This window comes from Phasianus colchicus, chromosome 1 (assembly GCF_987193195.1).
Source record: "Phasianus colchicus chromosome 1, bPhaCol1.hap1.1, whole genome shotgun sequence".
In the NCBI taxonomy this organism is placed as follows: domain Eukaryota; kingdom Metazoa; phylum Chordata; class Aves; order Galliformes; family Phasianidae; genus Phasianus; species Phasianus colchicus.
The window spans coordinates 112,728,444-112,744,326 of NC_143436.1; the positions used below are offsets into that span (position 1 = coordinate 112,728,444).

Below are 15,883 nucleotides of genomic sequence, written 5' to 3' on the forward strand. Positions count from 1 at the left end.
ATTGTGTGGCTTCTCACTCCGCAAACATCATTAGCACCCAACTTTGCATTGAAGAGAGGAATAAACTGAGGTTCAAATGATTCTCAATTTCACTTCTTTCAAAAGTTTCTCAGCTCACGTTTACTTTAATCTTTGTTATTTAAGGAGATGGTATTTTGTGTTCTTTTCCAGTTGTTAATTTTTATGGGATGCCTAATACCTATGACAGTAAGATGTGTATTTTGGAAAGTCTGTGTTGTGTACAGAAAGCCAGAGCTTTGCAATGACTATTGCCACTACTTCTCAGTGAGAACTCTTCTGAGATTTCTTTCTGCCCAGGGAGGTGTGCAGTTGCCATCCCTGGCAGTGTTTAAGAGGCGTCTGGATGAGGAGCTATGAGATATGGTTTAGTTTGTGGTAGCAATGGTGATGGGAGGGCGGTTGGACTAGATGATCTTGTAGGTCCTTTCCAACCTTGTGATTCTATGATTCTATGACTACTTATCACAGAATCATAAAATCATTAAGGTTGGAAAAGACCACCACAGAGGCCTTGCCCAAGCAGCAGACCTGGTACAAAGCAGCGAGGAAGAAGGACTGCTATGGGGGGTGGAACCATTTTGACCACACAATGCCAAAGGAACCTGCCAAGGGACACACGCCTACACCTGCAACGTGCCATCGGATGGCTCCTGTACTAGACCCCCTCACTTTAGCTCCTGACTGGAGAGGAGAGGAAGGGTACTGGCAGCTGAGAACCCCACGCCGAGAGACCCCTAGGCCCAAATGGCCGCCCTCCTGGCAGAACTACATCCCCCACAATCCCTCGGGCCGCGGGGACCCTCACTGCCTGTGACGTCATCTGACGCCCCGCTGCCCGCTCGGGTAGAAAGGCCGGCGGGCGCATGCGCGCTACCACCGCGCGGCCGCAGAGGAGACGGCCGCCAGCGGCGCAGAGCGGCCGCGGGGGGGTGGAGCGGCGCGGCTTCGGGCCCGGCTCCGCTGTCAGCAGCAGCCAACATGGCGGCGCGGAGGCCCCGCACCGCCCCAGGTCAGTCCGCTCCCGGGGACCCGGCCCCTCGCGGGGAAGGGGCGGAGGCGCGGCAGCCGAGAGCGGCCTTCACCCCTCTGTGCCGGGAGCCGGTGGGGATCGCAGGTGCCCCGGCCCGCACGCGTTTTCCCCCCGTCCCCGGGTTACCGCCGGCCCTGTGGGCGGGGCGGAGGGCGGCCCGAAAGCGGGATGTCGGGGGGAGCTCGTCGATGCGCGGGCCGTGGGCTCCGCACGGGGTTGTCCCGGTGCGCTGTGGGAACGGGAGCGGCGTCCTCGGCACCCCCTTCAGCTGGTGTGTTCGTGTGCCGGTGCTGAAGTGCGTGGGTTTGAACAGCTAACAGTTGTATGGCTGCGAAGGGTGAGCTTCGTGTCACGCACAGAGAAGGTCGTGTAGCAGCGGGGCGTCGTCAGACAGTGCTCTTGGCCATAGAACGCGTTATTCGTATGAGCTGTGGCTTAATTCTGCCCCTACGTTGTTAATATCGTGTTACCTTCTCGTGAACCATCAGCACTTGAAAGCTGGGAAGAACCTTCCGTAGCAACTTTTGACATTGTGGGTCTGATTATTTGTGTTTTGGTAACTGGGAGCAGGGAGGGAAGGAATTCATACCTGCGTGTGTATTGCCTGCGTTCTTCAGCACTTCAGTCACAGGTAGTAGCGTTAAAAAAAGACTGCCAGCATCCCTGACAGAATGTTTACATCCCCAGTTATTAAGATTCCAGGTAGTAATGTGGCTTCTCTTACTGATGTCTCAGCATTGTTGCCGAGCTGAGTTTCACCTTAAGTATTCATAACAGAAACAGATTTTAATTCCTGTATGTATCCATGGAGAACTATAATACGCTTTTAAAACGTTCCTTTAGGAAAGTAGACCATTCCTTCCCTTTGATGTTTGAATGGAAGTGGTGTTTATGATGTTTAATTTGAAGTTGTAGGAAGCCTATTTTGGAAACGCTGACAGAATTATACAGAAATTGCAGAACTTAATTGAATTCCTAGCTTCATTTATTTCGGCTGTTACAGAACAGGAACTCAAGTGCCTGTTGTTGGCTAATCAGTCAAGCTGGTGTGTAGCACTCTGAGAATTCCCAGCCTTGTGTTCTCCACAGTCTTTCATAACTTTGGACTAGGGAAAAGAGAAGCCTGCACTTTCTCTTAAGTTAGATGTGTTGCAAATGGCTTAAGATCATGACAGTAATTATACTGTGTCAGACAAAAGCCGTGCATATGAAAGCCATTAGCTCCAAAATGAAGTAAGAAAGAATAACAGGGTAGGCTTGTAGAGATTGTTTCTCAAAGTGTTTCTTTTGATCTTCTACTCAGGACCTCATCAGGTTCGGTTGTTGCCTTTGTCTGATAGCCCTTGATGACTTTTTTTTTTTTTAAACCTTTAATTTATTCTGTTGTTACTTGGAGTCCATAATCAACTTTTGGTACCTACAGCATCCTGCAGCAAGGTGTTCTGCAGGTCAGCCAGACCTCAAGAAGGAGTGGGGAGGACTCCCTCTTTTTTTGAGTTCAATCAGCTGCCTGCTAGCTTCATCTGATGCCTTTTAGTTCCTCCACTTGAACAGAGAGGGATTCCTGTTCCTGATCTGTGCCAGGCATGGATTTTATGGATTGTACCTTTGCTGTCATCTTGTATTGAAGCTTATGACATAAAATCTCAAAGTAATTTGCTCTGTTAGCCTCTGGACCATAAGTAGCCCTTATATTGCATTCTAAGCTATTGTATTGGGTATATAATAACAAATATGGTTCTGTTAAAGTTTGCTTCTTTGTTGGTGGATTGTTTTTGTTTGTTTTTTTCAGTAGAATGTTAGTGCACTGTGTAATTAAGAAAATAATTTATTTCTTTTCTTCTTTATTCTTTTTTAGAACATGAAAGTGATGATGATTCCTATGAAGTGTTGGATCTAACAGAATATGCAAGGCGTCACCATTGGTGGAATCGTTTGTTCGGCCGAAATTCAGGACCAATTGTAGAAAAATACTCTGTAGCTACACAGATCGTGATGGGTGGAGTGACTGGCTGGTGAGGGGACATTACTTTCATAACTGCACTAGGCCTTGTAACTGTATTTTGAAGAGCTATTTCCAAGGCTGTTTGAAGTGTATATGTATATTTTATCTAACAGACTTCTCTTTATCATTGACTCTTGATTCTAAGGTCTTTTTGTAGTAAAACACACCCGTTTTTTAAGGGAACTCTTGCCAGCTATTGTGAAAAGGATTTGAAGAAATGGCAGAACTCTAGAAGTTTTAGGAGTAAATGGAAATTTATTGCATGTAATTTTTACTTTCTGTGGAAAAGCAGATTTACTTACTAGTACAGATTTAGAGGCTGAGTTATGATACTATGGCTAAGGTGTATTTTATTGGTGACAGAAGTGAAGACAGGAATGTGTGTCAGAATATATCTTTAAGAGCCTAATTTTAAAGAGATGTCTTTGTTGCCCTAAATTAAACTGGAGCCATTTTGAACAGCTTAATGGTGTCTCTTCTCTTAACATGAGAGCAGCTACTACAACATAGCTATGCTAAAATAGTTTATGGTGACAGGCAGACAGTATATATGAGAATGGAAACTGGAAAATGGGGCCACAGTCTTGAAGTCAAGGTATTTGTTATTTGTGAAAGGTATTTGACTAGTGTTTGTTTACTGCAGTAGTGTTAAGTTCAGTGGAAAACAACACTGTGGTTGCACAGAAAACAAGCTTTGGAAGGTGAAATAGGCTAAAAATGAAATGATTATGTCTATGTTTAGTACTGCATAGGGAATGTAGGCTGAGCTTTCAATCTAGTGTTTGATTTACCTCTAAAATAACTTGTACAGATGTATATACACAAATTCTGAAATTTCTAGGAAATAGTTAATGGGATCAGGCATCCATAAAAAATGGCTAATTGAAAGACGTGGAAACTGTATTTCCATATCTGTGTATATGTATATATGTATGTGTGTGTTCACGTATGTAAATTCACTATTCATATGCAGAGTTTAAAAAAAAAAATCGTCCAGTGTGTGAGATTAGGAGGGGCAGAACATACCCCAGAGGATCTGCCTGGTGAGATCATGGGACTGTCAGCCTTGGAAATATCCTACACCTGCTGGAGTGGGACCCCAAGCAATCTCATTCTGCTTAGAGCTTGGGTTTGGCTTTGCAGTTGGCCCAGTTTGGGAACTGGAGGGGATAATTTCCACAGGCACCTTTCTGCCAAAACTGTTCTCTTATACTGGTATCTCTGCTGGTCCCCATTTGATGGAGGCATGTTTAGAATGAATTTCTAAATTGCTATTTGCTTTGATCCATTAAAAATAGACCAATGCCATGTCTCAAGAGAGCACCCTTCCCTGCCTCATCCTCCTATTTTTCTGCCAGCTTTTAGCTCTTGTAGGTTTGTAAGTTCTTTTTAGCTGGGAATTAAGTTATAGATTGTGTAGCTGAATAAACGATAGTAAAATATATTAACCTAACGCTTAGGAATAGTTATAATGGCACATTTATATTACTATATTGTGCTGTATTAAAGTGCTGTATTCAATAGCAGCATGCAGCTTTCATGTTTAGAGAAAACGTGGAGATCTTGAGCTTACTTTAAAGGGGCCATTGGGCAGCCATAAACTAGCAACCATTGCTCATGTTGTTTTGCTTTGGGCATTAGTCATTACACATGGTTTCTATTAAATATTCTGATCTGAAGTTTTATAAATGTGAAATGATACATTTGCTTTGTTAAATGAAAAACGTAATAGTAATTGTCGCTGTCAGGAATTTTGGACTGCAGCATTGTTCAGCAGACAACTTCATTGGACTGGCTTTTTTGTTTTGTTCTCCTAAGGTGTGCGGGATTTTTGTTCCAGAAAGTCGGAAAGCTTGCAGCAACTGCAGTAGGTGGTGGCTTTCTTCTGCTTCAAGTATGTAGATTTTCATGCTTTATAAGTTGGCAAACGTTATTTACTTAAACAGTAGGAAAAAAACTCAGCTGCTGGGTAAAATTTAAGTAGGAAGGCTTCTTATCTACATCATCATTTTCATGTTACCAATCCACAACTTAATTTCAGATGAAAAATTGTGTGCAAAAGAAGCAAAAAAAAAAAAAAGTGCTAAACCAGAATTTACTCCATCCTGTGCCATAGTTTGTGTTAAGCCAGAAGAAACCTTTGTAGAGAAATTGATGCTGTATGTGATTCAACGTTTTCAGATTAGAGGAAAACTGCCTTTAAGCCTATGCTTAGAGAGATAGGGTATGTAAGCTGTATTTATTTAAAGTAGGTCTTTAAATTCTATCAGTGCTTTGAGAAAACTTGGCTGCATTGGCAGTCACTTGGAAGATGTATTCTGGTCCAATTATGAAGCCATGCTTTTCCTTTTTCTCCCTGAGATTTCTTCCTTAGCTTTATCTACTAAACCTCTGAAGGTCTGATAGCTTCATTGCATTCCTCTGTTCAACTGAATTTCAAGTCTAAAATTCTTACGGTATCATCTAGTGTGACCATTTACATTTTTCATCAGATATTGTATTAGGGGAGGATTGCCCTATTATATTATATTGCCCAAAAACCTTCAAATAAATGAAAAGGCTTTAAGTGGAGGAGAATTTCACATGTCCTTCTGTGAGATGCCAAATAACTTTTAATTCCTTTAGTAGCATTTTTCACATCTTTATGTCTGTGAGCTTGTCTTTTTTCTTTAAATGAGGAAATAGACTGGTGCCTACTTGGGTTCATTCAAATAATACACCTTTTTTTTTTTTTTTTTTTTTGAGACAGAGCATTAAAAACAGTTTCTTTTTATTCTTGCCAACACAGACCTGGAGGGTTTCTGAAAAACCCATCCCACTTTTATTTGCTCCCTTGGTGGCAATGGCTATTAGATCTAGCTGTTGATCAGGACACTTTGTGTAGGACCTGTCATTCCTACTGTGTAATGCAGCAAGATGTCACAGTTGCATGAAGTACTCTTCCTTCTTTCATGACTATCCTTTTTTTTTTTTTTTTTTCCCTTGTTGAACGTAAACACTGCAATCCCATTCCATATGAGAATGTATGCTTTTCAAACTATTTGGTTTAGCTTGTTTTCAGCAAGTATAGAACATACGTAGTTATCAATTACTTTCAGTTATCTTCAATCTACTTGTCTTTGAATTACTCAAAGGCAAGCATCAACAACGTGTAAAGAGTCAAAGAGAAACACTTCTGATACAAAACTTTATGGTATTATTCTCTTTCACCATGGTGCATGGATGACCTGTTTAAATATCCTGGAAAGCATTGCTTATTGGGCTTGTACCTAAACACAGGGAATGAATTTAACAAGTATATTGAATCAGAAAGGGTTTTAGAAGCACACAGATGTACATCTATTGGCAAAACATGCAATGGCAGCAAATGAACCAATCTGAAAACCCCTCAGTTCTTTAGCCCACAGTGTTCTGCATCATGAGAGAATATTTAAATTTTATATAACTTATATATAGTCAGTGAATCTTGGAAAGTACTCACCATTCTTATCCATCGAGTTAAATATCAGAATCTCTCTTCTCATATAGCGTGCTGTTGGTCTTAACTCATTAAATGTCAGTTTTTATCTAAATATGAATGCAGAGTCTGCTAAACAGAGAGGCCTGGAATCCAGGAGCAGTAGGCAGAACATTGCCTGCAAGTCCTTGTGTTAGTGCTTCTTGCTACAGGAAGCTGAAAAGTTAAAACCTGTAGATAGAAAAGAATAGAAATTGCTTGAAACTTATTACTTATGCAGTGTTTTGCTTGTTGAGCTGTGAAGCTTAGGGAGCTGTCTGTACACTAAATTGGTTTGCCATTTGTTTGAGTGTCTGATTTCATAGTTGATCTCATTTACGGTGTATCTGAAAAGGAATATTAGCCAAGAGGAAAAAATAAGCTGCATATTTTGAATCTAGACTATATCTTTAATTAAGGAAGATCAGATTTTCTTGGAAGGATTTGAAATAAATGCCTTGCTTTTTCATTTCAATTCAAAGCATTATGCATTTTTAAAGCTGAGTCATAAATTCTATAGTATAATTACATTTCTGTAGTCTTTAATTTTTTCATTTAAAGATCACACATTGTGATGTTAATTTCCTTTTGAATATGCGTTCAGCGCTTCCCCTAAATGGGCAGAGGAACACTTCAGCAGTGACTAGAAACTTCCTTTTTATCTCTGCACTTTTTTGAAGCTGCAGATTTCATTTAAGCTCCTGATTGCAATATTGACATTGTAATTACCTGCTCAAACAAGAACTACAGAAGGCAACATTCTTGGGTAAAGCCCGTTCAGTAAAACGTTTCAGTCCTGAAACTTAAAAAGTGTGTTTTTTCTCTCCAGCATGTGATGATGTTATCTGAAAAAATCTAGTATGAAACTGAAAGCAATGCACTTTGAAGTGTCAGTTTATACAAGAAGCAAAAAGGTTTCTCAGATTTTTGTATATGATCCGTATGTTTTTTCAGTCTCAGTTAAGATTTAAAAGTAATTTGTGGAGAATAAAAATGAGATTAAGGAATTTGCTTTGTTTTTGTAATTAAGACCTGTTATCACACCTTTTTACTGATTTTTTTTTTTTTTAACAGCTTAATTTGATCATTTAACTATTTTTTTTTTTAAGAGATATGATTCTTCATATATGCTGGTTATAAATCAATGTCTGTGCACTATACTAAGGAAAACATAATTTCTCAACTCAAATACTAACCTAAGGGATTTGCCTTCTCCAACTTTTGGTTATATACTAAACAGTGAGATCCTACAGAGCAGAGAAGTATGAACTCCATGTTGTTCTGCTATAATAAATTACTTAAAACAATAGTTCTTAACAAGTGCCTGATCTATGTTTTTAAATTCCTGTATCCTTAGTAATGCTTTTTGCTCTGCACTCAACACACTAATTGCCAAACCTTTTCCATTTTGTGTTGACTTACTTAATCATAAAATGATGTATTTGTGTGTGTTTTCAGTGATAAATTTTGCGTCATTCCATTCGTATGACAAATTGACTTCAAATATTTGTTAAATAATTTTTTAACTTAGGAAAAATAAGAAACAAAATAATAACATTACAAAACAAACCATAAGCTACCCTTGGCTATACATTGTGCAGAGAGATGTTGATGCCGTGCTCTGATGATGCTGTGGGGCTGCAGTGAAGTGAGGAGAGGGCAGTGCACTTTTGGGTAGGAGACTTGATAACAGAGCTGCATTCAGTTTTGCATTTGTTGTGCCAGTTGGATGGTGGCTGAAAATGCAGCATCTGCAGTATCATTTCTCAGTCCCTCCTTATCTTTGCATATCAAAGCTAGAGGCTCGTCAGGTGTATTCTGGAAACTTGTCAAGAGCAGAGAGGGTTGCAGAGAGGACATAGAGCTACTGGCCACGTAGATACATACAGAGATTAAAAAGCAGAACTTCAGATCTCTTCTCCTGAGTTCAGGGGAAAATGTAAAATAACTATACTATTGTTATGTAAACTGGAGTTCTGACAAAAAATATTAGCTCTAATTGTTAGAGAGCTAACCTGAGCTTAATTAAAAACTTCTGCCTCGTGCCTGTACTCTGTGGATAGCTGAGCTAATTAGACTAGACCTAATGATAGGTTGTTTCCTTTAAAGCTTTTTGTTTGTATTCTGCTTCTAATATATTTGCTTGCATTTCTTGCATTGTGCTGAACTTTACCTAAGTCCATGTTTAGTTTTTGAATTTATGAGTTAGAAGGCTCCATTTCAACAATCAGGCCTCCTTCAAATTCTTATGGTAACTTTGAATTCATAAAAAAAAAAAAAAAACTAGCTTCCACCTCAGCATTTTGTTATTTATTTTTTTCCCTAGTTTGTCTTCCAGTGACTGAATGTGCAACACAGTGCAGTTTAAAACCTTTTGTGTCTTCATGCTAAGTAGGTAGTCCTTAATTAGCTATGCAACACCAGCACCTGTACACATAAATTGGTTTTCCATTAGACAGACAAGGCTAATGGATTTTTTATATTCTAAGATATCCCAAGCTTAATTTATTCTATACTTAAATACCTGTCCTACATAATTATATTATATGTGAATTTTATTTACAAATTGTACCATTTGGATAGAATATTTTTACATAAATTACATGAATTTGACAAACATGGCTTTGGGAAGTACCTGAGAAATCTTATTCTTTGTGAACTGGTTTCTCTCTAAGTCATTTATCTTTAAAGGTAGTGGTCTATGTTTGTCTTAGCAGTTAAAATCATGGAATCATAGAATCACCAAGGTTGGAAAAGGCCTCCAAGATCATTCAGTCCATCTGTCCACCTACCGCCAACATTTTGCCACTAACCCATGTGCCTCAGTACAACATCTAAACATTTCGTGAACACCTCCAGGGGTGGTGAATCCACACCTCTCTGGGCAGCCTGTGCCATTGCCTCACTGCTCTTTCTGCTCTTTCTGTCTCTTTCCCCTGGCACAACTTGAGACCATTCCCTCTTATCTTATCACTGTTACATGGGAAAAGAGGCCAGCCCCCACCTCATCAGGACCTGTGTTCAGGTGGTTGTAGAAAGCAATAAGGTTTCCCCTGAGCCCCCTCTGGACTGAACAATCCCAGTTCCTTCAGCTGCTCCCTATCAGACTTGTGCTCCAGCCCCCTCACAGCTTTGTTGCCCTTCTCTGGACAAGTTTCAGGGCCTCAATGTCTTTCTTGTAGTGAGGGGTTCAAAACTGAACACAGCATTCGAGTTGAAGCCTCACCTGATCTGTGTACAGAGGGATGATCACTTTCCTGCTCCTTATGGCAACACTATTTCTGGTACAAGCCAGGATGCTGCTGGCCTTTCTGGCCACACCTGTGCACACTGCTGGCTTGTGTTTAGCTGTCAACCAATACTCCCAGGTCCATTTCTTTCACGCAGTCTTCCAGCCACTCTGCCCCAAGCCTGTAGCACTGCCTGTTGTTGTGGCCAAAGTGCAGGATGTGGCACTGGGTCTTGTTGAAATTCATCCCATTGGCTTCAGCACTGCAATCTAGCCTGTCCAGATCCCTCTATAGGGCCTTCCTTCCCCTAGGCAGTGTTTCATTTTTTCTGCTTATGGTCTCTGTTCTGTAGAATTCTATTTTCAAATAGAATAATTTTCAAATTTCAAATTGATTTCAGATAATTTTCTTACTTCTTGGACAGTTTAAATAATGGAAGATAATAGTTCTCATTATTTCTAAATATGATTCTTATTGGCCTCAAATAAGCTGTCACAAATTAAAATTCCACAATTTTGAAAGAAACTAAAATGGAACTTCCTTTTAAAATTATTTTTGTCCTATAAATTTACTTAACTTTCCTATTCTTACAATTAAAGTTTCACCGAGTGCTGAAGGAAAAAAATGAAGGTTTTCATTAGCACACAATAGAAAACTGGTAAAATTAACAGTCTATTGAACTTTGCAATTACTTGCTCATTTTCAGTTGCTCTTACTGCAAGAAGATGTTAGTGTTTGGAGTGCCTGTTGTAATTTGAGAATGTCTTTTCCTTTATCTATAATACAAAAAAAAACCAAAAAAAAAACAAAACAAACAAACAAAAAAACCAGAAAACAGTATTTAAACAATGCAAGCAAATTTTGTAAGCACAAAGATACCATATTTTGATTCAGAAAATGTTAACTAGAACAGTACTAACTACAATTTATTTTCCTAGATCGCTAGTCATAGTGGATATGTACAAGTTGACTGGAAGAGAGTTGAGAAAGATGTAAACAAGGCAAAAAAACAGTTAAAAAAGCGTGCAAATAAGGCAGCACCTGAAATCAATACTCTAATTGAAGAGGTAAGTCTAAGGTGATGCACTTTCTTGCCAGCCAGTTTTTTTTTCACCTTCCCCTGCATGTGGTGCTCAGTTGAAAATAGTTCCTTGGTTTTGCACCATGTAGTTCTGATTATCATGGGAAGGTACCAGGGTGTATATCTTATTAAAAGTTTTTGGTGTGTGCTTTGTTATTTGATTAGGTATTTTGTTCACTTTTATAGGATTGTACACAATGATGCATATAATAGATGTATTAACTTAGAGACTCCTGTTGGCTTTGCCAGTTAGTCTGTGCATGTTCTTGGCTCAAGATATGGTGGAAAGTTGAGGGTGTCTGGTTGAAACACAGTAGCTTCAAATACCAAAAAATAATTAAAAAAAAAAAAAAAAAGAGGCTTAGGCTTAGTTCACTGATCACAAATTCTTTGTTTAGACAAGACTGACCTCTCTTCCTGGAGATAAGCAATAAGCATTTTGTAATGAGTCATTTTTTTTCTCAGTTTCATTTTTATACATGAAGAATATCTGTCTTCAAAATGTTACATGGTGTGTTGAAAAGAGGTGTGAATTCTTTCTGATCAGTGTCACTGAGGCCATTTTCTTTTGTCCTTTGAAGAGCCTTTATATCATTCTGTCTTTCACCAAAAAAAAGAGCCGAAAATGTTTGGCATGTTGTAGTACTTTTTCAAATGCCATATAGGTACTGCAAGTTTTTTTCTCTGTAACTGTGATTCCTAACCTGGAATGTGCTGCAGACAGCCATTAAACAGCAGCCACACTGAGCTTTCTAACTAAAGAGCTTTTATGTCTCATACTTAATCTGATGGCATTACAGTTAGGTTGCTAAAAATTATCGTACATTTTAATGTGGGTTTGGAATAGAAATTCAAGACGGATGATTTTCTGGCTTCTTCTGTACCCCAGATAGCTTAGCCTGTTCTCCATTTCACAGCAGAAATGGGTGGGACATGGTGGCTTTTGTTTCCCTTTTTCAAATTACATTACTTTTTTTTTTTCCTAATTGTGTACTAGCTGCTAATTTGAAGTGTTCAAAGTGAAGGGTTTATGAAATGGCATCTGTTTGATATACACTGTATTCAGTGATTACTTCATGAAATCTTGTACAAAAGCATGTGGTTTTTGTAGGATTCATTACTAAGAAATTAGCTCACATGGAGTGAAGTATATTGTTTTCCAGTGCCTCCGTCTTCCAAAAGAACAGTATTTTTATACTAACTTTTTTTGTGTGTGTGATTTAAATTGAAATGATGATAGTACTCATACGTGTTTGGCTTTTTTTTGCCAGGTTTGTAAAACAACTCTCTGGTTTTAATAAAAAGAGTAGCATTGACATGGAATTACTATGAGAATTGCTTAGTTCTTAAACTCCCCAAATGCTGCCTGTATTGTAAACGTATCGTTAAAGTCAGTCTAGAGTCAGTTTTCATTCCATTGTTGCCACAAGTTGCCACCTAACTGTATGTGTTTTCAAACCTGTTAGTAACCACCCTCTCAGTTTCACTATGCTTGTTTCAGGCAGTTGTGATGAAAGTATTACATGCTACAGTCAGACGCAATGGGCTCACTTCTTCACACATACTGTTTTTCTTCTCAGTCAACAGAATTTATCAAACAGAACATCGTGGTCTCCAGTGGATTTGTGGGAGGCTTTTTGTTGGGCCTTGCATCGTAAGGATCTGAATCATCTCTTCGTGATGGCATTCGCGTCAAAGAACAGTTGTGGTGACACACTGTCACAAAGCAGTGTGGATCACTGGGCCCTCCAGAGCAAGATGAGAGGACTAGGTAGACAACTTGGAAGCTTTTACATTTTAGGCTTCTGCCTCTTGAAGCTTGGCAAAACTAGGATTTGCTGAAAAACTGCAGTGTGCTCATTAAAAGCATTTCTGGGCAAAACTGGTTCATCGTCATCATGACTTTTTATCTATGACCTTTCAAGATCTAGCATTTTTAAAATGTTATTCTTGGAATATAGGTACGTAACCATATTGTAAGAAAGAAAGCTCCATTTCTGTTTGCAAGTAAATACTGTTTATTTTCAAAGTATTTTTCTTCATGCTGTAGTAGATAGTATCAATGACTGCATAATGTATATGATACTGTAGTTCCAGCCTCATGGCTGGCTGTGTTCTTCAAAAGTCACTGCAATAATCTTTACAGCTGTAATACTCTTTTTATGGAGTATTAAATAACAAAGAATTATGAGCTCATTAAAGGTGAAAATTAACTTTGACTCTGGCCATTGTATGCATAGAGAATGTCTCATTTCATAGCCTGTGGGCATCTGGTACGAATATTTGCAGGTTACCTGTGATTCCTGTTCTAAGTGCATGTCTACATTGTTTTTCCCAGATGTGTAGACATGGATAAACTCATTGATAAAATGGTAGTGCACAGATAATAGTTGCAAATGCAGACTCTGTAATGATCTGATGCTTAATTGTTTCATACACAGTGAACTGTGGAGGTCATTTCAGACTTGAGTAGATGGAGAAATGGAGTGCTGAAGCTTCTAGTATGTGCACTTTGCAAGGGTTAGTACTTCGCAAGGCTTCGTATCATGTCATCATGATGTACCTTGAATGAGCCCAAGGCTTCTCCTGCAGTCCTTTTTAGCTGGAAGTGAAATCAGAGATGATGCTCACTTTCATATTCACCTCTGTTGCCTCTATGTTCTGCCCAATGTAGACTTTTTTTAAAATCTGACTTCCAGTTCCTAGAGTGTCAGCTATGGAAAAGCTAGGGTACAGATTGGGTTCAGTCAGCTTATTGGAAGAGTGCCTATTTCTTCTGAAGTCTGGCAAAGCAAATGGAACTGCTGGATGTGGTTGTTCTCCATCTTTGACAGATCAAAGCGGGAGGCAGACTCGAAAGGAGATTGGAAGCATAGCTGTAGAAAGGCTGGAAAATTAACTCTGAAGCAGGGTTTTAAAGTGGTTTAGGTAATTTGTTGCAAGATTATCTTCAAGAAGTTGGGAATCCAAACACGTACTTTGTACATGTTTCTGCATTTCAGGCTTGTGAACCTTTTACCCAAGGCCCTGTTTTTTCTGCTTAAATATTCTGCCAACAAGTTAATGTGAAACTGAGCCTGCCTTGTGCAGGTTGTGCTGGGTTCTCATTTAAACGTTTGAACTATGGTAGTGATGAATTAGCATCTGATGGCTGAATGTGAACTTCTGATGTGTAGGACATGTGATGAACGTCCATCAGGTGGACTGTACAAGAAAGGACTTTGGTGTTGTAAGCTAACATATATTTAGATTAGGGCAACTGTGGACTTCAGAGGTCTGTACTGTAGGTTAAGTTCATGTGCATGCATCTGGCCAGGGTAAGTTCTGAAGCACGTCATGCATGCCTGCCATGCTTAAGGATTTAGTTAAGCTAAAACCTCTTGAAGACTTTGTGGATGTTAAAACACAAAGAAAACAAACAAACAAACTCCACAAGAAAAGAAAAAAAAGAAGAAAAGAAACACGAACACAACCACAAAAAATGTTAACATGTGAAGGTTTTTAGTTTTTAGAAGGTAAATTTCTACAGCAATGTAAAAATTGTTGCAGTTTATTGGAAGGGAGAAGCCCAGAGAAAGCCAGCTCATCTGGGATTAAAGAATGACAAAAATAGTACAGTGTGAAAGTTTCTTTTCCTTAGTATTCAATCCAAGCAATATTGGGAAGGTGATCACTGTATTGTTTTCTGCTGATGCATTTAATGGATTTTGGCATCTCAAGAGTTAGCTGAAGCCAACTGTGTGATGGTGCACATCACACAGACTGGCTGGGGGGAGCTTCGATGTTCTGAAGGGATCTGAGAATGAAGTGACCACCCCAATATATAGACCCATAGACGAGCATTTAAAAAGCATTCTATTCCACAGAAGGATTTCAAGGGAGTGTATTGTAGAGGCCTTTCTAAAAAGGCTGCTGTGACCAAGGAATGTGCTTCATAGTTAAAAGCAGAATTTAAAATAAGTTTCATAGCAGTCTGTAAGCCCAATTTCTGCTGAGGAATGTTTTGCTATCCTATTGCTGTTATCTGAGATTCTCAGTGAATAAAAAACTACATGATTGAACTAGATTTGTATATTTTTTTATTATTTTTTCAGAGCCTTTGGAATAAGAAGCATTATACTGTGGTAGATGTAAAATTGGCTGAAATACAAAATAAGGAGAAATGGTGTAATTGCAAATGTGAAGGCTGATGGTTTGTGTAAGAATTGGCCTTACGTAATGCATTAATGGCTTGAGGAAAATAATGGCTGCTGGCACTGCAGTATTTGCAAAGTTCTTTGCTGTTCCTTGGGTCTGGATTGGTGATGGGGAGTACCACAACTGCCAATGAAGCAGGTGATGGAGTGGCAATAAACATGAAGAAATAAGACGTAAAAGAAGCATTTGTTGTGTGTCAGCTCAGACTAAGGACTTGTGTGTCCCTGTACACAGCTGAATTCTCTGTAATGTTACAACCAAAAAAAAGGTGATGGCACCGTCGTATAGAACTATAAACGTGAACCCAGCAGAGAGAGATGTGTTCATAAAGGAATGGAACATGTTTGCACTGTGTGCTGCTGAAACGAAGAAGCAGGCTCCATTCAAAGAAAGATGGATCACATTCACGTACATCACAGGAGTGCTCAGTTACATTTAAAGAGGAAAAAGCAAAATCTTGTTTCTCTGGCCATAGCTAATACTGCTTGGTGAAGTTCAAGATAAAATCATTCTAGTGTTTTTTCTGCCTTCACTTTTGCAGTTTGTATATCTTTTTGCCTCAAGCAGTTGTTATCACTCACTTCAGAATTGAACACGGAGCTAAATGATTCACCAAGGCATGCCATATCCCTCTGCAATGCAGTGAACATCTGTTGAAAGTTTACTGAATAATGAGTTTTGGAAGAGCTCGATTATAAATCATCTATTCATTTTGCATTATCTTAATGACATAATCTGATTTTAAAAATGATTTTAGTTAAAGCAACATCAGGTTTTAATTTAAAGTAAGATAACTGCTTGGTCAAAATCATTGTGATTTTAT

The 15,883-nt window shown here is 39.0% G+C and overlaps 1 protein-coding gene across 2 annotated transcripts; it reads left to right on the top strand.

The window, feature by feature from the left end:
* Positions 1–634: 634 nt before the first annotated feature.
* FUNDC1 (FUN14 domain containing 1) lies at positions 635–15,580 on the top strand. 2 transcript variants are annotated; one of them, XM_031594604.2, is made up of 5 exons: positions 635–1,030; positions 2,910–3,066; positions 4,875–4,950; positions 10,721–10,849; positions 12,444–15,580. In XM_031594604.2, exons 1-5 carry the CDS (start codon positions 766–768, stop codon positions 12,519–12,521), a joined length of 705 nt encoding a protein of 234 aa, XP_031450464.1. In that variant the 5' UTR covers positions 635–765; the 3' UTR covers positions 12,522–15,580. The 2 variants fall into 2 exon arrangements, with proteins under 2 accessions (XP_031450464.1, XP_031450466.1); XM_031594606.2 differs by lacking the exon at positions 635–1,030 and adding an exon at positions 1,249–1,388.
* Positions 15,581–15,883: the final 303 nt, after the last annotated feature.

Bases quoted from the DNA above. Each gene is read 5' to 3' on its own strand.
- FUNDC1 (XM_031594604.2), top strand. From the start codon at position 766: ATGGCCGCCCTCCTGGCAGAACTACATCCCCCACAATCCCTCGGGCCG. The intron at 3,067-4,874 runs GTGAGGGGACAT...TGTTCTCCTAAG, and splicing joins ATGGGTGGAGTGACTGGCTG to GTGTGCGGGATTTTTGTTCC. The intron at 4,951-10,720 runs GTATGTAGATTT...TTATTTTCCTAG, and splicing joins GTGGCTTTCTTCTGCTTCAA to ATCGCTAGTCATAGTGGATA.